This window comes from Scomber scombrus, chromosome 19 (genome assembly GCF_963691925.1).
Source record: "Scomber scombrus chromosome 19, fScoSco1.1, whole genome shotgun sequence".
In the NCBI taxonomy this organism is placed as follows: Eukaryota; Metazoa; Chordata; class Actinopteri; order Scombriformes; family Scombridae; genus Scomber; species Scomber scombrus.
In genome coordinates this window covers 6,208,328-6,233,100 of record NC_084988.1, presented here as the reverse complement: position 1 = coordinate 6,233,100, position 24,773 = coordinate 6,208,328, and the positions used below count along the sequence as shown (strand labels likewise).

Genomic DNA, 24,773 nt, shown 5'->3' with positions numbered 1-24,773 from the left:
GGGGAATGTTTGGTGTTTTTACTTTAAAAATTGCTTAAACATTTAATCATTGATCAAAATAGCTGCTGATTATTTTTCCTGATCTACTAATGGATTAATCAGTTACTTGTTGCATCTCTAATATATAATCTGTTGCCTTGAATAAAAAAGGAAAAAATAAGAAATATTACACTTCCCCTGTAGTGCCCCAACAGTCGAAATACTGGGTTTCCTCTCAGGAAACTGGTTAGCGCAAGAGGTAAAATGCCCAGAAGAAAACAATAAAGAAAGTAAAAGTAACAAAAATAACACCTTTTAAACCTTACCTTACCTTCACTGGTTGATCCGGGCAGGCTGATAATCAAACTATATAGTTTTTTTGCTCTCTAACCAATCAGTAGCGATTGTATCTGTCCCATCTCAGTCATTTTCAGCAGAGATTATGAGGAGGAGTAAAAATGTTCATGCTGAACAAAGAAATATGCCATTTAAAGAGTAGTTATTTCTGTAAATTTCACAATCACTTTTGTGGCCATTCAAACAGTTTTTCCCTGGATGTAGCTCGTTAGCACACCAGCCATGTATTAAAGACGTCATTCCCGTCGTTAATCCTGCTTAAAAACTGATTCAATTGTTTCTCCCACCGGTGACAGCAATGAGCACAACAACAAACTCATTTTGAGTTGCTGAACACATCCGAGATGCGGGCATCGAATTCGAGGTCTGGATCGAGTCCGGTGTTTACCCGTGCTCATCTAAAACCAGAGTGTAAATATGCATGTAAATATGGCCAGGCACATATTCAAATTATGACCTGTGTCTGCTTTTATTATATAGCTTATTAGATAATGTGACTCATGGACTGAAGTATTTAAAGCATCTATAGCTTTGTTTCATTGCATTTTTTTCTAGCAGGAAGAAGTAATATCCTATTTAAAGACACAACCATAAAGCAGTGTATAAGAGATGCAGCTTCTCCTCTATGCAGTGTGTGTGATGAATACATTACTCTGAAGGGATCTTTAACGCGGTCAGTGCAACTTAAGTGGCCACTGGAGCTGAACTGAATACACCACTTAACTTGTGATCAAGGTTTCACTGCATACACTACCTGGAATTTTTCTTTTCTTTTCAATCCTACATGTAGTTTCTCCAGACACCAGCTTTCATTTCAGCTTCATTAGCTGAACTGAAAATGTTACCGCTTCTCTCTTTGACTCACATGTGGAACTGATCATTTTTCTTTCGTTCTCAGAAGGGATAACACATACCAAGAACACAGAGGCCAAAGCAAAAAGGAAGTCTGCATCAAATCAGCATCTTTTGGGTTATCAGTTGTTATCAGAATGAAACAGAATTTAACACAATGGGAAGAAAAAGTGAGCAACAGATATGATGAGTCATGCATTTGGATGAGGTGTTAGCTACATTGGAGACATTAAAGTTGTGGTTCTTAAAGTGAGGCCCAGGGTCACCCATAGGTCCTTGAGAGGTTTCTATGGGGTCCTTAGCAAAAAGGGGAATAATTTAGCTTCACTTTAATTCCATCCATAAGTAACACAGTGATTGAATGTATTATTTTGGTTATGGGTTTCATACACTTTCTAAATCACTATAACACTATCTAAAAACAAATATTTTATCAAAGGGAGATCCGTGACTTGTGAGTTTAGAGGTCCTATTGGCTCTGACTTTGATATTCTTACCCTTATCTTAACCATCCCACTCCTCATGCCTAAACATAACCAATAAAGGTAACAAGTACTAGCCAATCAGAGGCAAAGTGGTGCGGGTCTTCACAGAATACTGGTGGGAAAAAATAAATAAGTAGTGGCTGACAGAAGAACTTTTATCACATGACATCACCTTCAGCCGATGCCACTGCTGCACAGGTATATGGGTCTGTCCTTACACCCACGCTTGCAGTCTTGAGCTCTGCAGTGTGCACTCGCATACTGTGAGGTAGAAGGTAGGTGTGTCCTACATTTAAAATACACTGAAACACACACTATATGTAACCCACACTGATTCACACTTCTCATAACACTACTTTGAAGCGACATTCAGAGCCAAGTGCACCACACAATTTACTGCAGTGTATTGTGTGGCATCAGTCAAACATTTAGCATGAATATTAAAGGGAAACTTGAGTGTTTTTGACCTGAACCCCATATTTTCATCATTTTGAGTCTAAGCGACTAATGGGGGAGAATACATTTTGATATACAACATTTTTTTCAGCAGACAGCCGAGAATTGTGCTGCAGTGTAAACCTTGGGGGCAATAGCGCCCCGTCAATCTTAAAGTGCTCCTTTTGCCACTGACAGGGTCAGATTGTCATTATAAGTGTCTGTCAACATTACAGAAAAGGATTACACAGAGAAATATATTTTTTTATTGACCTTTCACTTGATCCAGTCTATTTATTATTGTGTCTTGCTCAAGGAGAAGTCCTGTTATGAAATCTCACAAGAGTTGAGTTATTGTTGAAATCAGCTATATTCGGCCATGACTTTGAACATCTTTTAGATAACACTAAGCTACAATCGTGAAGTCCTCTCTCAAGCCCTGTCATGGCTTAATATTGAGTAAACTGCATTTAGCTTAATTTAATATAGAGAAACTGGTAGCATAGCTCACTACACTTTCCAAGAAGCTTGCCCGACACTGTTGTGCAGTTCATGAAACAGAAAGTATCTTTGTTTTCAATCTTAATAACTGAAAATGTTGCATTCAGTACAGTGCGGTGTATGGAAATGCAGCACAGATGTACAATGGCCTTAACAGGACACATACAGTACAGTAAATGTGTTGAAAGCATTCTTTGTTCGAGTGCAGTGTAGCTCCGCCCAGCTCAGCATTTCTCTGAGTCAGGTGACGGTCAGCAGTGAAAAACGCTGCTCCGGCACAAAGCTGCACCAGGACCGAGCCGCACACTTCCCAGCACACGAGCGCGAAGCAAACCGAGCTCGAGCTGACTCATGACTACTGTGTTATGGCTCGGATGAAGAGGGCCACTGTACTTCCCATCGCACTGTTTAGATTGGCGTCCGACTGTTGTCAGAGAGCACCGACAGTTCAGTCATGACTCAGGAGTTGTGGCAGCGCTGAGTTGCTGTAATAACAAGTTTACTCCTGTCGAGTTCAAAGAAATTCCTCTTCTCTTCGCAGTGCAGGCGTGCAAATCTTTGTCCTTCAAATAAATGTCTCTTATAAATTTATTCATAAAGTCTTTGTTTTGAATTTATGAACCTACATCAGCTTAATATTATTCATGTAATACAAGCAGCGTATGCAGGTACTGTGTCATTTTCACCTGCATCCTCACAGTCTTCCGTGTTTGTTTAAGTACCATAAAGCTAAGCGGTATCTTCAGGTAGGACACATACTGTCTAGGAAACAGGATTCTCTACAGACCGGCCTTTGTGCTGTGGGACACTCTTGCTTTGACTCAGTGAAGCGAGAAGATACATGTCCACGCTGGGCTTTGCAATGACTTGAGAATAACTTGCTCAGCATGGCTGCTTTGATGCCTGGGCTCTATTTGAATAGCATCTGCACATGGATTTGCATCCAATTTGTGTGCTGTGACATCAACAGAGTGCTGCTGTCAGGGCATGAGCACATTTGTTTTTACCCTCACCAAATATGGAGACTTCATCGAATAGATAAAAAAGATATTACAGTGCTGAAGCAGACATGTTTCTTGTGTGCCTTCAAAAATCTTTCAGATGAATGGATGGCTTTGAGAGTACAACAGTGTGTTAATACAGTAGCAGAAGTTGAAATTGATTTTAGTCCTTAGGTTCCACCAGACCATACCTTTTTAAAATCCATTACAATCCTTGAATTTGATGTCTGTGCTCCGTAGAGGAAATTACATGGTGAACTGTCATCCTTCACAGACGTTTTTGAGGTTGCAGACTTGTGTTGCGTGGGGTGTGTGTGAACCTACGTGTGCATGCTGACATGTTGGATCTGTTGGAACGACAGCTCGGAGAGCCGTGGACGTGGGTTTTAAGAGCCTTGACGCAGCCAAGCTGTTTGTTTGTGAGTCTCCAGGCTTTGGTGGTTGCTATGGCAACCGCCCAGTGTTAGGTGCTCTGCGGCATTTTCACAAACGAGCCTCTCTTTGTGAAATGAACTCGGCTGAGGAAAGAGCTATTACAACACTTTGACTTCTCATTGTACTGTAAGACACACACAGGCACACATAAATATGCATCAGAGCCGCTTTGGGTTGCAAGAGAGTAAATATCAGTGGACTGTGGTCACAATAGCTGCTATTCTTTGTCAATCTGCACTTTTTGGCTGGCTCACTGCTTCGTCAGCACGTGCAGTAACAGGGAAGAGTGTGTGGATGCATGTGTAAGCGTGTTTAAGTGTATTTGCTTGCACATACAGTATACTGTGAGTGTATGCTAGTATTATTCAGACAGGCTGTATGTTGGGTTCAGCATATTTTTTTCATTCTTGCATTCACACTCCAAGGTGCATTTGCTTACACACACTCGCCCTCGTGCACACGTGTGTGCTGAAGCAGCAGCCAAGACGATAGATAAGTGTAATGGGATGACTGTGCTGAGTCGACAGTTTAGCAGCAGCAGCCTGTTTGAGTGCCTGCTTGGATGGATGCTGCACCTGAGAGACTGTCGCACTCCATCACAGCTGCAAGCTGGAAGAAACAATACTTCCTCTTCTCTGCTAGCCTGGGAGGGAGGCTGATTCAGGACAGTGTGTGTGTGTGTGTGTGTGTGTGTGTGTGTGTGTGTGTGTGTGTGTGTGTGTGTGTGTGTGTGTGTGTGTGTGTGTGTGTGTGTGTGTGTGTGTGTGTGTGTGTCTGAGAGAGAGAGAGACAGAGAGGAAGGTCTTTACTGAGATGAAAAAATGGTGCAAAGAAAGAGAAGCAACACAAACTAGCTTCATCAATCCAGAAAATGATGGATGTATTTGTGTATCATTTTCTGCATATTTCATTCTAATTCAGTGTGACATGTTTGATATCTTTGGAAACCTTGTGATCTTGACTAGAATTCAAAATAAATGTCTGTGGGTTTTGAACAGTTCATGGGTTTGTAATTACAGACATACCAATGAAAGGTCTGAGGGGCTGAAGTGAAGTGGAAGTATTTTATAACAATGTAGAGGTTGAAGACTTGAGCATTTCACTTAAATAAGGCTGGGTGTGCCTACATACTTTTGAGAACTGACCAAATTGTGTCCCTAGCAAAAATTCAGAAAATCTGATCCTTTAGCTTGTCTACAGGTGTTGTTTTGATATCACTACCAAAATTCAGGTATCATGTTGGCGCCTTTATAGCAAGCTTAAAATAAAAAAAATTCTCAGTTGTTCCTGTAAAATTGATTTTCACACTTTTTTGGTCAACATATGTGCAGGAGATAAGAGAGAGTGTTAAGAGAGTTTGGGACTGAGAGAGAAAGAGAAAGAAAGTGAAAGAGGGAGAGAGAGAGAGAGAGAGAGAGAGGTCCAGCCGTGCGACTCTGGAGGGGAAAAATGAGGAAAGCTGCAGGGCCAGAGAACCGGGATTATTCGTGCAAGTGTCGACTCAACAAATCGGACCAGCTGCAGGGAGGAAGTCCATATGAGCCTTCTCTGAACACACGCACACATACACACACACACACACACACACACACACATACACAACATCTGCCTGGCAGCCTCAGCTGAGACTTGTTATATGTTTTTGGAGTCGCAGAAGTGTGTATGTGTGTGTGAGGGGGAGTCAGGCAGTATCCTCCAGTGAGCTTTAGAGGAAGGAGACAGAGGGGGAATGAATGAATGAATGAACCTTTGACCCTCTCAGCACACTCCCCTCGCTAGTTGGCAGGCCCCCAGACCCCCATCCTTCCTCTGTTAGCGAGTGAGAGAGAGAACGTACACAGGACTGTAGCTGGAAGAGGGAGAAGCAGATATTTCCCCTTCATCTCTGCACCAGGTTCAGCAGGCAGAAAGGTCATATTGTTCCTGTCCATGACCCACTGCGAGCGGGATGGATGGAGCAGTGGCGCTTTTTATTTAGAAGCGTCGTGCTGTTTTGTGGCGAAGGTGTAAATGTCTCCATGTTGGGGCGCCGCTCTCTATGTCAGTCCATCTCTTTCTGTGTGTTTGTGTGACTGTTTGCTCGTCTCAAGGTCAGAAGTTATGAGAAAAATAACATAAACCGTGGGTGACAAAAAAAAAAAAATGCCTTCAGCAATAAACATGACATTTTTCATGCTGTAGTTCATTGCTTCATTGTTGTCACTTTTCAATGCTACTTCTGTTCGCTCTGGGCCACAGTAGATGATTGGTAGGAGCCTTTTTCCAGAGTACACAGCCAGATATTGCAGAAAATAACACTTTTTATCCCCCGCTGCTACCTACAATGATGGCATATTATGTTAAAAGTGGCATCATAAGGATATCTTAACTCTTGCGTGTGTTTTGAAGTGACTATTTGCACTCGTAGCCGCTTATTGGACAGTAACGGCTGACTGATGCCTGACTTCAAACCGTGCGGCCATGTGGATCAGTTTATACTCTGATTCCTCAATGTTGGACTCAAAAGTCAGAACTGTCAAGATGTTACGTAACTGGTCAACAGCATAAATTCACATGCCAGAGTTCACCAAAGTTGAACTCCACATGAAAGCTGTATGTGGATTCACTCAGCCTCTGCAAGAGAATCCACTGATTACAGCAACTTCAAAATTAAATGTTATTGGTCTGAAATTAAAAGCTGATGTGGTCCTTATTCAAACTGTGAGCTGACTGGCCAAAAAATGTGTAAATATTATTTGAGAGCTTAGGAACTTGCTTTGAAAGAGACAGTAACGCTCATCAATCACATCTTTTCATGTGGGGTTTTCACTTTTTCGCCCCTCTCTCTATAATCTACTTACCGATGTCTCTCTCCGTCCTCCAATCTGTCTTCATTACTCTTAATCATCTCCGTCTCTGGGCACACGCAGTTGTTTATCTCTGCATCAGGTTTTTCAGACTTTGCATCGTGTTGCTCTGCTTTCTCTCACCTCCCACTCAAATGCTGAGATGGAACTTGTGTTGGAGTCTCTCTGCTTGCCAGATGAACAGAGCCACAGCGCAGCAGCCTGCAGAGCATCCAGGCAGCAGCTTGGCCCATCCTTCACGTCCACTCTGACCGCTGTGTTTCACTCTGGCATTCAGAATGACGGGTTGGCTCTTTTTTTAAAAACTTTTCAAACCCCGCTGCGCCTCCTCACGGAACGCAGCAGAAACCTGAGTGTTTTTCTGTTGTGGTTTGCTAGATTTTCATTGTCAGTTCTGATTGATCCTTCAAATCCATTTTTTTTGGATGACAGATCGTATTTTGGGCACCGTGGTTGCTCACTGATTAGTACTTACGCCTAACAGCAAGTTCAAATCCTCCAGTGCCAGTTCCTTACTGGCACTGGACTGGATTTGGTCCCCGGATGATGCACTGCGGCTGCCACCTGCTCCTATAGTATAGGAAAGGTCAAATGCAGAGGACACATTTTGTTTTAATGTATGTGAGTGCTGAGAAATGTACATTTTTATTATAGGAAGTAACCTATACCTGGTACCAGCACTGTCAAAACTGCACAGGAGAGCAGAACATCTGTTTTAACACCTGTGCCAAGTTTTTGTTTTGTGCCTTTTGGACCAAATTTAGGCTTCTCCTGGAACACCGCTCACTTTATTTAGTAGCTGTCTCTCCACTCCTCTTCTTTTGAGTCTGACTCAGCCAAACTGCTGCAGGTGTCAAAGTCGCAGCAACTTTTTTCCAAAAAGTTGCACGCTGAACACCTTGAATTAGAAATTTGTACCACATTCAAAAAACAGCAGTGACATTACTACCATTTGCTGTGTAACTTGATTAGAATACACAGGATCTGTGCAGATTTTATATTTACTGTGACAAATCAGTGTGACTGTGTTTGTGAACCACATTAGTGTTTTTTTTCTCTGAAAGTTATTTGATTTCACCAAAGTAATAGGCTGAATTAAGAAAGCTTGTTAACTCGATTGCTGCAGTAAGCTCACGCAATTTATTCAAGAGATGTATTTTACTGTAGCATTGATTCCTCTCTCAGAACTATCTGCAAATCATTCTTTCAGTCTTTTGTGAAGTTGAAGAGGTTTGAGTAAAATTGGATGGTTCAAGACAGCTACTTTAATAAGGTATGATATCTTCCTGTTTCAGCAAAGTTCAGCACCGTCAAGACTGCCTGTTATTGATCAATGACATGAATTTCGGTAAAAAGTGAGAAAAAAAATTGAAGTGATTGATGAAAAGTGATTCACCACTGTCAGCGATTCTATTCAAATTAACTGGTTTTATTAAATGAAGTTTTAATGCTGCTTGGACAGGGTCTTTTTATTTTCTCTATAATATACCCTCTTTAAAACAAGGAAGACATGACCAGAATGCTGCAGTGTTGATCTGGAAAGTCTAAGCAGCAGAAGTGAATGAGAAAAGTTCTCCCTTTCTTTAATATCTATCATTGATGAGCCCTTCAGCAAGGCATGCCTCCTCTCCTCCACAGCTGTCCTTCCAGGATGCCATTTTAAATCAGAACATGCTCTCAGTGAACTCGTCTGGTTAAGCACGATGCCCTAATCCATCAAACATCAGGAAATAATCTGGGAGTCTGCGATGTAGGAAGGTACTGTAGCTGTTAGCAGCTTTGTTTTCCTGGCACAAGAAACTCTTTCCACCAGCACTTTCTGGCCCCCACGAGCCTGAGAGGGAGACAGAGGCAGCAGAAATAGACTTAACAGGAGAGAAACCTTTACCTCCCTGGGATTCACAGAGGCCCAGTTTCCCCTCAACTCATCCAGACAGTATTCACTCGCATTTAAGCTCAAGCTGTGGGTGGCGTCACAGTTTTTTATGCCGTGGATTTGAGTATAAAAGAGAAATAGTTTCCCCCTTTCAAGCTCGTCACAGCTCCTTTCTCCTGCTTTGTTAAGACGCTGGAAAGATATTTTTCAAGATGTTTTTTTAGCAACCCCATTTCTGGGGTTTCGTCGGGACATGAGAGGCCCTCTCGTACCCTGAGAAACTGAGAAACTGAGAAACTGGCCGCTGTGTTGAAAACCGCCTTCCTGTGTCAGACGCTCTGCCAGCAATATCTGCCTTTCCTCTCTGCGCTGAACTTGCCTGCCTGCCTGCCTGTGTGTTCGGATATGGCAGCGGTTCGCACTCATGAGCTGGCTTGTTTCAGTAAAAGTATTGTACTAATATGGAACTGGCAGAGACGCAGGAAATATTTTCCTAACTGAGGTTGATTAATGGAGTGGGAGGGAGGAGAGAGAGGCGATGAGGGGGAGGCTGGGAGCAGAGTGAGAGGTGGGGAAAGGAACAGGAGCAAGGAGAGAAAGTGGTCAGTGTGCCACAAGTTTGAAGACTGATGACACTGCGTCCATCATCTTTCCAACGTCCACTTACTAGCTTTTTCCAGCACTTTCAACCACATTACATGACCTTCATCAGCGGATGAGGTCGAGTTTGCTCATTTTGTCAAGTAGGCGGATGTGTTTGTGTTGGATCATAAGTTTTGCATGAAAGTTAATTTCTAACCTTTAGAAAGGTTTGACAAAACGTTTTTAACAGCTTTTTCCGGAGCTTTCAACTGTGTACCATGGCCCTCATTGGTCTTCATCATGAAAGTATTTTCCTGGTCAAGACTTTGTATGCCAAAACGGACAAGAAGTCCTAAAAGTGCTATAGTGGATTAAATTATAACGGCTACTCATGTCAATAAATCCATCTCCATGACAACCAAGCAGACTTCATCAGATGAGTGCCATGTAATATGGTTGAAAAGCTTGGAAATGTTTCCCTATTCTGAACCTCTCCGACTGTACATGATCTGAACTACATTTGTAAATTGAGAGTGGAAACATTACCATATGATACAATGCCATGTGATACAGTTGAAAGCTCTGGAAATATCTAGTAAGGGAGTTAGGATTGTTTTGTCAAACTACTATGTGCAATGTCAAGAATTAACTTAAATGCATAAATATTTTTGGTAATTTTTTATATACATTTTCAAGAAAAAATGTGCAAAATTTCTGGTTTCAACTTCTCAAACATGATAATTTGCTGCTTTTGTTTTATATTAATATAAATGAAATACTATGTTTTTTTTTTTACTGTTAATCAGACAAAATCTTTGCCAAAATGTTGGCTCTGAAGCCACATTTCTAACAATTTTCTAACTAAACAACAGATTGAATCAAATAATTGAAAAGGAAGGAGAGGATAATAAAAATAAAAGTTCCTGCCAGTAATGATCAGTCTGAAATGGAGTAACACATTCTGGTGTTTGGGTTCATAGCTTTCCCTTCTGGTCTTTTATGTACAATCACACCTCTGAGTACAGTAAGTTTACTTGGTAGAGTTGAGCCGTGCGTTCGGTGGTTGCCATGGGAGAAGTGTCGTACGTAATGACGCTGACTGGCAACTTTCCCTGAAACTGATGCAGAGCAGATTCCTCTCGCTCTTGACCCCTGTTGTTTTTATAGGCCGCCTCAGTTCTGGGAGGTTTGAGGCAGTAGAGAGAGAGAGAGGAGGCAGATGAGAGCAGGACGGGCCCTGAAAATTTACGACCCCTTAGTTTCTCCCCACAGACGCAGTCGTGCTTTCGCTGTGCTCCGTAACACGACATGTTGTAGTGAAGCTGAAGCAGACAAGCCTCAGTACTGAGAATCATTTTCAGTGTTGATGAGCAGGAGTTGGACCGGCAGACATGTTAACAGCTTACAGAGATTCACAGCACATATTGTACAAGGACAACACAATCGCACATAAGAGCGCACAGAGATCCTACGAGACGCTTTATACACAGCATATTAATCCACATCTATAAAATAAACAGCCTGAAAGCTTCTCTGACAGTGAAGACAATGATTGTTTGCTGTGTACATTGCAATTCAAGGAATATTTAATTGATTGTGCTTATTCTTGTGGGTAAAAGGCCAAATATCGGCACGTTATTATTAGGAATGATATATGTAGCACAGTTTTAATGGGTTTTGATAGTTAATCCTTTCATAGTGCCGATTAAAGTTGAAAAAAGCAGTTGTTTCCTCAGGGACCTGGCATTTTTCACTGACTTTTCAACACTTATACCCAAAGGAATTGGCACCAAAAGAGCCAGAGGGACTACTTTTCTCTACCAACAGCAGCCTCAGTTAACCACAGAGCAACATAGCAACGAGAAAACTGGAAGAAAAAAAAAACCTCTCTTGAGCTTACAGTTGTTCTCTCCAACAACACATATGAGCAGCAGAGGAATGCATCGAGTTTGCACCGGTTCTTGTGTCTGGAGTTTGTCAAAGAAAAAAAAGAAAGAAAAAAAAGTCATTCTTGGGAGTTTAAGAGATTTAGAAGTGATTCAGGAGCAGATGAAACTGGCTGGAAACTGGATGCAACACAAAAAAGGAAATTACAATATACAGTAGAGCAAATAAGCTCTTCAACACAGTGATGATCACAGATGTTATGAGTGGTATTTGATGATATATAAGGGCGAAGTGTTTATAGTGATACTACTCATCCTGCCACCTCCTCTGGCTATACTTAGGCGCTCCGCAGGGGAAAATCCACCGCCTGTAATTTTACTGTAGTGATAGCAACTAATGAAAACACAACTCACAGAGGATGTGTTTCTTTTCTCTCTCCTTCAGTACTCCAATAAAACAATTATTTATGTTGTGCTGAGTTTAGAGTGCCAGATAAGGGTCAAATAGGTAAATTAAATGCACAGCAGTCACGTCACTTCATATCCCGATAGCCAGCCAATAACCACCGGAATATGTTGTTCTAGCTTTGGATAAAAGGGTCGGCCAAGTGATCAAACATCAGTGGTTTAAAATTAAAATGAAGACATGTTGTTGGATTTTATCAGCTGTAGAAAAACCTTGCTTACTAAGGTAATGTTAGCTTCATGAACATTTTACTGTTTCCAGCTGTGTTGTTTTAGAGCAAAGTCCAGGCAAAAGTCAGTATCGTCACCGGTTGATGATCCATGTAGAAAAAAAAAATTGGAAATAAAAAAAACCCCAGCATGGTTCTTGTTAGTCCTAGTATTGAAATATTATGGTTATGAAAGCTGTAGAATCAGACTGTTGTTTTGTTCTAATGCCTGTTTGGCTGCTTTATCTGACGTATCTGTTCATAATTTCAAGCTTTTATCGTTAGGAGAGAAAAGGCTTTTTGGATGAGGACTAAACTAAATAACTCTGTATTGGGGTAAAACTGCTGGCCTTTTTAAATCCACTAATAAACTAAACTCTGATAGCATCCTTTTCTTCTATTTTCTTCAGTGCATCATTTATAGAGTTTTGTGAGAGTAGGTTTTCATTTTGACACCTTATCTTAACTCTGTGCTAATACAGTAAGCTGCCGCTGTGATCAGTGGAGCAGTAACTCAGTGTCGTGCCCTGCCCAGAGCCCCACAACACCTGAAGGGCCTGGGAGTGTTGACCATAAAGCAGCCAGCGGGTCATGTGACGGCGCAGGTGGCTGCCAGGCTGGACTGTGTGCTGCTGCCAAACTCCACAGTGACCCGGAGAGTTAGTGGAGCCCCAGGAGGGCCGGCTAATTCTTGTCAGGAGGAGGTCGGTCGCCCAGCCCAGAGCAGCCAAACGTACTCTCCTTCCAGCACATTTAACAAGCAAAACATTCCTTCTGTGAACTTTTAGTCGTTTTCACAACTGTGCTCTTTGCGGTTTGTTTCTAAGCCTTTTGACATTTTCATCTGTCTGTTCCTTTAAAGGTGCACAAAGCAAGAGTTTTAAGTAAAAATACAGTCATTTTATTTAGTTAAAACATATTACCCAAAGGTCTCCTGCCTTATTTGCCCAAATAAAATTATGGTATTAAGCACTGTAAGGCTGAACATGCAGAAGGACTCACTTGTGAATTCTTCCGACAGCTGGACACAGAAATCTTTTATGTCCCTCATCTCTTTGTTATCCTTTGTTATATATGTGTATGGTGTGGTGTTGACATTTTATTTCAGGGAATTAAAGTTCAGAAATATCACTCACCTCTTGCTGACATTTGGAGTTGTCAGCATGCAAAAAAATGCCTCATAGCATTACATTTTCTTTCTGTCATCTGTGGAAGGCATTTGTGTTTAATGAAGCTGTGGGAAAGTGTACAAAAAAAGGGAACGGAGAGAAAACGAACTGACACTTGTCAAAACTGGCTTGGAGGACAAAAAAAGGAAAAACTACAACACTGTGAGAACCTGAACCTGCAGAGCCAGCAAGTTAAATTATATTCACGTCAGTTGCTGACACCACAGATCTGCTTTAACAGTTTAAAATCCTTGGCAAGCTTCTGAAGAGACTATTGATTAGGATCTATGAACTATACAAGTGCCTGTTGGTGCTTGACTTAAATAGGAGTAACTTTGCAGGGCTACAGTTTCTAAGAGGCAGAGGGCGTGTGCCTGCCAGTTGCACGTAAATCTTCAGCGCTGGTCTTTTGCTGCCAGCTCTACCCTCGGAGATAAAATACCATATAATCTGTGCTTTTCCCTCATCATCTTATACAGTATCCACAGAGTTTCCTTTGGCTTTTTCATTGGCTGAAACTCCTGGCATGTGGCGGCCACACATCTGAAACTAGGCTCTTCCACACTCTAGTTTATTGATAGCTGTGTAAACCTCATGCCACTCCATTTTAAGAGTGATCTCATCGCAGAGGTTCCAGAAGTGCTCCAAACCAGCTTGCTAGTGGCTTTTGTTCCCCGGCACTGGAAGGCAAGCCAGTAAGAGACAGTGCTGGCTTTCATAAACGCCTGGCTCTGGTCCTGCAGGTCCTCCTTCGGGTCTCTGGTGGAAACATGGTGCCTGATGTTTGGGCCCTGGGTGTAATTAACCCGGGAACTCATAAAGAGGCGTTCACAGTGGGGTGCACGGCGGGCCCACTGCTCATGCCAGCTCCTGTTGGGCGTCTGAGATCCTGCTCCAGATGTTTTCCATTAGCATGTTTGCATGCCAGCAATGCCAGAGAATCCAAGGCCTGCTACACCTACTGTATACATGTATAGTATACAATGCTCCAGTGTGCTCCATGGAGAAAGTGCTTGTTATCATCACAGGGAAAGGTAATGGGCACACCTTCCCATTTCCGTGTCCAAATGTTCGACTGGTTCTGTGTGTGAATAAACCAACAGGAAACACATTGAGAAGTCCCCACTTTTATGCTGAAATTTCATTTTCAAGGGTGTGATCTTACACTTTATTGGCCTCTGTAGGAAAATTCTCTCACTTCTGTACTTCGAGGTCAGAGTTCATGTTCGGCTACAAATCCTGTCGTGATTCAGTGTTAGGCCCACAGACACATAAGAGAGGGCTGAGATTTTTCCAACACGTGAGATTTAAATCTGTATCTTCCAGTTCTAAAAAAAACTTCCTTCTTCATACATCAATCTGCTGTCCTTATATTTACCCACACCAAATATAATTCTGTATTGCTTTTAGTCATGCTGGGTTTATGCGCTGGACTGGCGCCATTGTCAACAGATTGTAAAATAGTGTGAATTTAATAACTCGGCACTATTAACAAACATTACCAGACTCTGGTGGCGTCACACCTGGGTAGCTCATATATATCCAGAGCTGGAATCACGGCCTGCTGGCTGCTGCAGACTCATACAGTTTTTACACTGCACTAATCACACGTCTGTTTTTCTTTTCTTTCTTCCATCTCTGTAGACATTTACAGCTTGGTGTAACTCTCACCTGAGGAAAGCAGGCACGCAGATTGAGAACATCGAGGAGGACTTCCGGGATGGATTGAAACTCATGCTGCTGTTGGAGGTCATCTCAGGTAAAGAAGCTCCTTACCCAACCCGATTAACCCAGTGAAAAAAATTTGCATCGACAGCATTGGATCAAAATCAGCTATAAACCAGCAAGAAATATCACGTGAGAATATTTTACTGGTTTTGAGTGCAGCTGTGCTCTGGCAGACTAAATCTGGTTTCACATGGTAATGATTTCCCTATTTTATGTATATTTGCAGAAACAGTGGTTGAAGAAATATTCAATTCTTGTACTTCAAAAAGTTGAAATACAAGAAAAAGTCCTGCACTCAAACTCTCACTACTATTATCAAGTAAAAATACAGATGTATTATCAGCTAAATGTATGTATGTAATGAAAAACTACTCATTATCCAGCAGAATAACTCTTTATAATATTGTTGGGTAGTTAAATCTGTAACAGTGCATCGTATTTGGAGAAATTTAACTGTCAAATAAATGTAAGGCCCTCTAGTAAAAAGTAGAATATTTCCCTATGAAATGTTGTGGGGTAAAATATTAAATCCTCTACTTAAGTTGAAGTGCCTCATAGGCTTTGAGAGATGTGATATAATGTGAGAGAAGGTTCTAGACGTAACCATCAACCTCTACCTGTCTGATGTTTTCTCGTCTCTGTTTAGGCGAACGCTTGGCCAAACCAGAGAGAGGCAAGATGAGAGTCCACAAGATCTCCAACGTTAACAAAGCGCTCGATTTCATCGCCGGTAAAGGAGTGAAGCTGGTGTCTATCGGAGCGGAGGGTGAGTCAAGTCACAGCTCGGTCTCACTCTGATGTTTCTATTTGAAGACGAAGATCACACACATGTTTCCACAAAGTCACCCGACCTTATTTTAAGTTTTGTCTGCACTTCAGCTTGTGACGTATTGATTTTTATTAGGTCATCAGCCAAAGTTATGCATGATGCAGTCTGTGGCCCTCTCTGCCTCTTGTTAGCGCGGCAGTGCTGCTGGCTGCTGTGCAGTTTAATGAGATCCTTATTCCAGAGCGTTCCGGCGAAGGTTGTGCTTTGCAGAGCATTTTCTGAGAGTGGATCTTAGGATCAGCAATCCCCTCGGGGGCTGAAGCTGCTCATTGTTCAGCACAAATAACTTGGGGATGTCCGTCCTCCTCCCAATGGAGAGTAAACAAGTCTTTAGCAGAGTAAACACTCAACTCTCTCTCTCTCTCTCTGTGGGTTTCACTATCTATCCATCTATCTATTTTCCTCTCTCACTACCACACACAACCCTCTGGCATTTTATGAAATTGGCAAAGTCGCAAACACGTGCTGCAACAAACCGAAAATACATATGGCCGCCCCAGTACAATGAAGGTGAATGGAAATGTATTTGTGCTGCTCAAAATATTAAAAAGTGACATCTAAAGATTTCAGCAGCTTTAATGACTTTACATAAACAGTGTAATGGTTACTGTAGATAATCAAAACAGCTCAATGTCTGCAGTCTTTACTGGAACTACTTTCGAAGTCCTGGAACTAGTCCTTAATGAAAGCAGTTTACAGTGAGGTCTGTGGATTATCCAGAGTAACCAAGACATTGTTTCTTCAGTGGTATAAACAGCAGATACAAAAGTTTATTTGCCTCAGTTGTATTGTGTTAGCAGCACTTCCCGAGGCAGATATCTGAAAAAGTCAAAATCCAAAACGATCGGCAGGGAAAGACACAGCTAGGAGTAAGTGAGAAAATATGTTATTTTGGTGAACTGACCCTTTACAAAATATGCACCTTTGTAAATTAGTCAAATCCAGGTCAAACACACAGATGATCTGTCTCTCTAAAGGGTTCTTTACTTTACATCCCACACAGTGTTACTAATAAGTTGATCCTGTGACCCATCTGACCCCGAGTCTTTAGCCTCTAACCTTCCACTTTTTCTATCTGCAGCTTTTTCTGTGTCAGTCGCTGTCAGACACGAGCATGTTGAAAAAAAAAAGTTTTATTAATGTTAACTAGGAAGTGCAGCTCAAAATCAGCTGAGTTAGTGCACAACTTCATAAATGTGGATCAACAAAATAATGATTTCACTTGTTTTTACCTTTATAGTAAATTACTTTATGAATGTTCCTATGCTCGCTCTTTTCTTTGGGGGTAAACACACTGTAAAAATCACTCTTATCATATATTATTGAGTCCTAGAACAAGTGAAACATCTGCCAGTGTGGTAAACTCATCACATTTGTGTGTCTTTGTGCTGCTTCACTAAAACTATCAACTACTAAAAGTTGGCATTGATTCATAAATAAAATTCAAAGTCTTGTTTATTTATTCTTTAATCAGATCACTTTTTAAATTTTAGACTGTATTTATTTAGGAAAAGTTCTTGTATGACTGATTGTGCTTAAAAAAAACACACATTTGTTTGTGTCAGAGGTTTGGTTTCCTCTGCTCAATGAAAAAAACATGTTTATATCCCACAATGGATGTTTCATTTTGGTATTAATACTGAAACTCAGCCTGCATATTGGCAGTAGTATGAAAACTTTTGAGACAATATCATTCATTAAATGTCAAAGAAGTCAGAGTAAGGCGGATAACTTTAAAATTACACTTTATTTTAGAGTTACAACAATTATCGTCATTTGGTGCTCTATGCCAGTTATTTTCTTGATTATTCAATTAATCATTTGCTCTATAAAAGTCATAAAATAGTGAAAAGTGCCAATCACAACTTCCCAAAGCTCATTCTGAAACCCACAGACACTCAATTTACTATCTTAACCTTAAATTAACTTTACAAAATAAATAAATTGACAAATGATTGAAAAAAGCCAATTAATCATTTCAGTTCTTTTTCATTCCAAATAACTAAAAAAACTGAAATGTGCCAATATAATCTTACTGCACCGACACATTTCACTGGTTTGAAGAAAACAAGACCTTTTGCCTGAATAAAGGACAGAAATAGTTTGGCAAGATGGAGGTTTTTTCTTGGAGGAGGCCGGAGTAAAAGCGTCTAAGCCAGACCAGCATTCCAGACAGATTAGCCGCCTGGAATCCCCTCCTGGTCGAACGGCCTGGCAGCCCAGATCCCTGCTAGCCGTGGTGGTGGGATGAGACTAATCGAAGGCTCAGCTCCATCTCATCGGGGGGGGGGGGGGGGGGGGGGGGTTTGTTGTGGATAAGGGACGAGGGAGGGGCTGCAGTTTCAAATGGAATTAACAGGATTTGTGTTCCTCCCCCAAGTCGATCAGTCATGTTCATTAGAGCTAATCTCAACGTGTATCTGCATGCGTCATCCCGAACCACCGAGCACGACTCCCCCCCAACCTACTTAATTCAATCCAAGCCGTCTTTCACACAGCGTTACACATCCAGACATCTGACTGACATCTCACAGCCCAAGTTTGTCTGTCACAGTCGAGCGGCTCTGGAGCTGCCATGCCCCGCGCCTTATTGGATTAGAGGGAGAAACGAATGATTATTGAAGGCGGGCAAACAGGGTGACCTGTTGAAGGGGCCTTGACAGGGGCGGTTCATTCATAGCCTTTAAACTGCAAGCACACAGTTGATTGACAGCTTAACAGGTCCAGGATCGAATTATTGAATCATCACACACTTCATTCATGAGGATGCATAGTACCTACTGAATTAGTTTTCCTCAAACACTCATCAACCAATCAGAGCCGGTGTGGAAATGGAGTGAGTTATGGAATTAAACCAACAGATTATTTCGTCTCTAAGTCTTGCTTTGTCCATGAAAAGCTGTTCATAAATACGTGATAACATTTGGAAATACATGGTTGTATTTTTCAAATAGAGGATTTTGATTTGTCAAATTCTCCTTCATGTGCTCTTTCCTAAAGTTACAAACAGCCTCCAATTAAGTATTTTTCTTTAACTTTTGCACACACCTTGTTTTTGACAGTTTCTAATAGTTTCCCCCATTTTTCCCCCCATAGAACAAACAGTCGCAGTGTAAAGTGGCTACATCATGTCTAGTTGCCGATATAGTAATCGCCAGTATAAGACAATAACAGACATTACAGTTAATACACTGTTAAAAAAGAGGCAGTCAGCAGGATTATACCGGAGTAAAGCAGAGGACAGTAAAATACAGTAAGATTTGTTTTCTTTTTTTACAGTCAGTCATATCAAATAACATTATAGTCCCCCAAAATGATATGTTTATTATAAGCCAGTTTGTACTTAGCTTAGTTACTGTAGACATTACATTTTGGTTTATCTTAATTCCCAAAGTTTATGTTACTCATTTATGTACAATACACAGTGTTTCTTTTAAAGTAGGAATATTGTAATTCCACTATATTATTTTGGACTCTTATCAGTATTACAGTACACCAGTAGTAATTATTTCATAATCATTAACAGCACTTTGATCGTCATTATTGCTTATCTGTAACATTTTAAGGTTTTAAATCCTACGTGATGTTATTTGATGTTAAGAGTATTTTACTATTTTGTCATAATGAATGAATGAGGAAGATAAACTGTAGCCTACTTATTAGCCCCAGCCTAGTGTGTGTGGAAAACCACTAACCCATCAATATCACCCAGTATCACATGTTTGTGTAGACAACAGGTCAGTAAGCACTGATTTGTTTTTGCAGGTCAGTCGAGGTTGAAACTAGGCTTTGGTGGAATAGGGAAAGTTTATTTAGACATCTGGGTTAAATAATAAAGTTGTTTTAACAGCATTTAAATGATTGTGTTTCAGTGTGAAGCAGGTCTTAACTGCACATAAATATAATATAGTAATTGAAATGCTGTTGAAGCAGTTGTTATATGTAACCTAGACGACTAAAAACTTTCCACTTTTCAGCAAATTTGTCCCACAAATAACATTGATGTCTAGGTTTTTTCACCTGAAAAATGAACAAATCAGTGCGAACAAATAAATATATGAACAAATATGGTTGTTAGAAAACTACAGTGATAGTTGAACATCTGATGTTTGGTGCACATCTAAACACAGGATCTAAAAAGCCGTTCAACTGTTTATTCATCACAATCAAAGATGAATGAACTGCTGCGTGGATGATTGTTTTCCTATTCAAAGGAAATATTACAAATCAGCTAGCAGTAAACAAATAATTGAGTAAATAAAGAAAATGAGGTTCTCTTTCTAACTTGCATTAATGCATCCAGAGTCTTGACATTTCAGTTATCCTCGGGCTTCACGAAACAATAAATTAAACATTCGAACAAATCCAGTGTGGCTGCTAAATATGCTAAATGTGAACTTTAGTCTAAATGTTATTGTTTTTTTGTCTTTCTGCAGAGATCGTAGACGGCAACGCTAAGATGACCCTGGGAATGATCTGGACCATAATCCTCCGCTTCGCCATCCAAGACATTTCTGTTGAAGGTACCGACTGTGTGTGTGTGTGTGTGTACTTGTGTGTGTGTATGTGTGGGAATGCTTCCACACGCTTCTCATTCATTGGCTTTATTGAAAAGGACTCCTGCTCACTGTCTTCATTTGCAATTGAAAACACTTTTCATTGACACAGTGTCTCAGCGTTAGGACCTTTGTCACGCATCGGACCGATCTTAAACAAAACTGCACAATACCAGATATACACTCGAGCTAATGCATGTTAATCAGAATGTGAATGCTTACAGACTGCTCTTTTCCTATGGAGATGGAAATGTTTAAGATATGGTCCTCTCCTTGGTTAATGTATATAATGCACTTACAATGTAATCCAATTTAAATGTAAGGAGTGATCAGGTTTTAGCCTTAAACTCCAGCATAGAGTGGTTTAAACCATAACAACATCAGACAGCTCTCGGTCTCCTATGGAAACAACAAAGCACGAAACATCAGAGCAATCACACATGCTTCCCATTCGCTTCACCTCCACTTAATGCACCACTAAACAGGGATTAGTCGAGAGCCGGTCAAACTAAAAGCCTGAGAGTTTCTCCAACTTTCACAATGATCCCTTCTTTCCCGAAACCACAGAGACATCTGCCAAAGAGGGTCTCCTGTTGTGGTGCCAGAGGAAGACTGCGCCCTATAAGAACGTCAACATACAAAACTTTCACATCAGGTAAGACTAAAACATCATAAGTAACACGAAAAGGTCACTCTGCTCACATGCTGAGTTATAGTTTGAATGTGAGCAAGCAGAAGTTTAATCACTTCACCTACTGTCAGTTTTATTTGGTCCAAACCATCGTGGTGCATGTTTGTATTTGGTTTGTCTCTGTTTACACCGACCAATTATACCCAAACCATGCCTTGTAAACAACCATGGTAACATGTCATCCCTCAGGCTTAGACATTCTCCTGACGGGGGGCGTCAAAACAAATCCAGTTGTAATTTGAGCTGGCATGAAGGATGCAGCCCACACACTCTTTCTAGTAATTTACTGTCTCTGGTGTTTGTAGCAGTTAAGATGGCTTAAACAGTCGAGTTAAATAGGTGCACCAGCCCAGAGAGAGTTTAACTGCGGCTCGCTTTCTGCTAGACATCAAAGTTTGTCTGCTCATACGTGTAAATCCTGCAATTTAGGTGCAGATTTTTAAAAATGTTCTCACTCCACATGCTCCACAGTGCATTTTGTTGGAAAGATGACTGAAACTTGCAGTTTTCTTGCATCTTGTTGCAGCTTTCTGGTGTCACCTGAGCTTGAATTGTGGTTGTTTTCATCACCACCAAAACACCAGACTTACAAAAAATAGTAAACATTACACAGTTTGAAATACAGATATAGTTTAACATACTTATTTACTTTCTTACTCAGAGTTATGTAAGTTACAGAGATAAGAATATGTTTGTTAGATACGAGGCTACAGTCGAGGCTACCTGCTAGCTTCAGCACTGATGGTTTGTTTGTTTTAAACACATACATAAAAGCATACTATTCAGGATTTGTTGGTTTGTGTTCATAAACCCAACATTCAAAGTTGTCCCTTCCGCCCCGGCTCAACGGCACCAGAGTTAGAGAGATATTTGAATAAAAAAGAAAATATTAATAAAATAAACAAAAAGAAGAAGCAGCCCGAGTGTCTGGTGATGGAGAGACACAAACAAATTCAAAGCAGGAAAACTGGTAATGAACTTATACCTGTGTCTGGATGAATTCCTGTTCTGGTAAATGTTTTTTGAAGGCACAGTCTGTCTGCAAAATATCATGCAAATCCAAATGTACACTACAGAGCATCCGCACTAACAAAAGTCTGAATGCAAGATTGAAATCTGCTATAAAAGGATTTACAGATCTTTTAATGCAAGCTACTACTGTGACATTACACTATAACTCGATTAACAAGATGTTTTCTTAAGCTGTTAAAATGTTGTTGACCTCAGTAACTGTACCTTAACGAAATAGGAGAGATGCCAGCAAAAAACAAAAAAACGTCCATTTGATGACATCAGAGCAGGCAGTAAAGGTTATTAGATCTCTGGAGCCGAGACAGGAAACCTTTTTCATAATGTAAAAATTACGGTCAGATATTTTCAAAGCCCAAATGTTGACATTTATGAACAAGAGCTTGTCTGGTTAAATTCTGATTGTATAAGGACTTTATTTTTAGCACCCCAGGAGTACATAAATATATAGTTTCAGTTCCTGATTCAGCATATATGACAGCAGCGGTCTCATTCAGCGGTGATGGAGAACAGAGCTGACATGAAAGCACACAGATTTAACACATAACAGACCGACACATCATAAACTAACTCAGAAGGAGAGGAGGTGGCAGTAATCAACCAGTATATTTAGACATATATCAGCAAGTTTGTCGCATGCCAGCAGTCTAATAGCAAGTGGAAAAAGTGAATATGCGGATATGAGCGGAGGCTGTTCCTGCTAAAACCACGTCATACAATGCTTCCATGCGTGTTGAATTATTGAAAGAGGACCACTGTGATCCTCAGATGTGGATGAAAGCCGAGGCGAGAAGAAAGGTGGAGACGAGGTCATTTCAGGAGAAGGTAAAGGGAGAGGCCCGATGATCCCCGTACAGGAGGGGCGGGGGGGACAGAGCAGAGGCCAGGCCTTTGATGTGGTCTCTCTGTGAGAGATGATAGCAGTACATCTCAGCCAGACATGAGAACCAAACCAGGAAAGAGTATTAATTTTTTTTCTCAAGTAGCCTACAGCTGCTTCAGGTACAAGAGTAGCCTTGTAAAAGCCCCTCTAGTGCATTACAGGCACTTTTAATGGCAAGTAATACATTTAAATAACCCATCTCGTTAATTTGTTACCTCACGAGCAGAAAGAAACCGTAAATCCTCACAAATTTTCTAAATTGAGATTGCACTCCGCTGGCCTTTCATTTCTATTCAGACAGCCTGCTTCCTGCATCAAGGCCGCTAATCAATGAACCACAGAAGGCCAAACTAAAAATATGTCTAACAGATAAACACATGATTATCGATTTGCCTATAAAATCTTGTTTGACAGTAATGTTCTTGAACTTTGTGTTGAGTTTTAAATTTAGTAGCTTGGCTTGACTTCGCTGCTGCATCTGTTGTTCATGTGCTTTACTGTAACTGGTACACGTGTTTTATCTGAGATTTCTCTGATTGTATTTACAGAGTTTTGAATTTACTGAGGAGCTGCAGAGCTGCTATAATCCAACATATAAAATGAAAATCACTCTCTCTCTCAAATGTAAAAATGGGTCAAATTAGACCCTGAACAGTATGTAAGGGTTTAAGGTCTTTTAATTGATTGTTTTGGCATTATATTTTGGTTCTCTCTCACAGCTCTCATGTGTTGTACAGCACACTATGGCAGACAAAGTTAGCGATGAGCTGGTAATCATCTGAAGAGCATTTAGTTGCAAGAGCCGGATATTTCCTCACCTGTCGTATGCTTTATAAATAAACTTGACTTCACTTTAGGAGTTGGTGGAGGCCAAACCAGAGCTAAAAAGAGAATAAATGATAGGCTCACATTCATACGGAGGTCAGAAACACAGCTCAGAATTAATGCTAATTGTCGCTGCGTGTAAATGGACAGCTTTATAACTTTATAAGGTGATAATATGTCAATGTGTTGCTAACAGCTTGTAGCTCTGCCCCCAAGTGGTAAAAACATACATAAAATCACTTTAAGCAGCATTAACTAAATATGGCAAAATACAGCTGATGGTAGCACTTATGTTTAACATTTACAAAGTTAGAAAATGTTATATAAATAAATAAAATATATAAATAAACTTAAGCAGTCATTTCTTTGAGTGTGGAGCCGCAGTGCTGCAGCATTCAGTAAAACTGGACCACATCTGCAAGTCAGTAAGTCACAGTGAGACCATGTGCCAAGACAATTACTCTGGGAAATTAAAGAAAACCAGTACTGTGTTCAAAGCACTGCGTCTGGTCAGTGTACAGAAGTATCCAAGCAGGACTTTCTTTCCTCTGAACATGATCCAGAATCGCTCACACAAAAAAAGAAACCGATTTTAACCCATTTTGTCATCGCCTTTGAAAATAATTTGATCGGTCACCCAAGTTTCCACTTTTTCTTCTACAGAGAGGAACAACAATGGCTGCCTTGACTGTCTCAACACTGTTCTGCTTTCCTCTCAACCTACTGCCACTTTGTCCTGAGTTTATATGTTATCCTACATCTAATATTAACATTCGAAGCTTAATGTCTCTTATGTTTTCTTCACTTTGAAGCGGAGACTTGCACATGTAGCTCAGAAGATAACATATCACATTTAGACTGATAGCGGTGACGTTAACACACCACGTGCTGCTGGGAGGATGTGGGTGTGTTACATGAAACTAATTAGCAAGACAGGTTAAGGCAAATGGTCACGATCAAAGATTAAAGTCAAATTCCTTTTCTTCTCCCTCATCTCATTATGTTTCACCTCACTTTCACCCTGATCACAACACTTTCTCTCTCTCTCTCTCTCTCTCTCTCTCTCTCTCTCTCTCTCTCTCTCTCTCTCTCTCTCTCTCTCACTCTCTCTCTCTCTCTCTAGTCTCTCTCTCTCTCTCTCTCTCTCTCTCTCT

General features: G+C 40.8%; 1 protein-coding gene across 1 annotated transcript in view; it reads left to right on the top strand.

Moving 5' to 3' along the window:
• Positions 1–24,773, top strand: part of actn1 (actinin, alpha 1) — a gene marked incomplete in the record, with an annotated part of 56,520 nt that overhangs the window by 11,409 nt on the left and 20,338 nt on the right. The window contains 4 exon segments of the mRNA XM_062440112.1: positions 14,723–14,837; positions 15,453–15,572; positions 20,072–20,158; positions 20,759–20,846. Coding sequence (XP_062296096.1) covers positions 14,723–14,837; positions 15,453–15,572; positions 20,072–20,158; positions 20,759–20,846 — 410 coding nt within the window.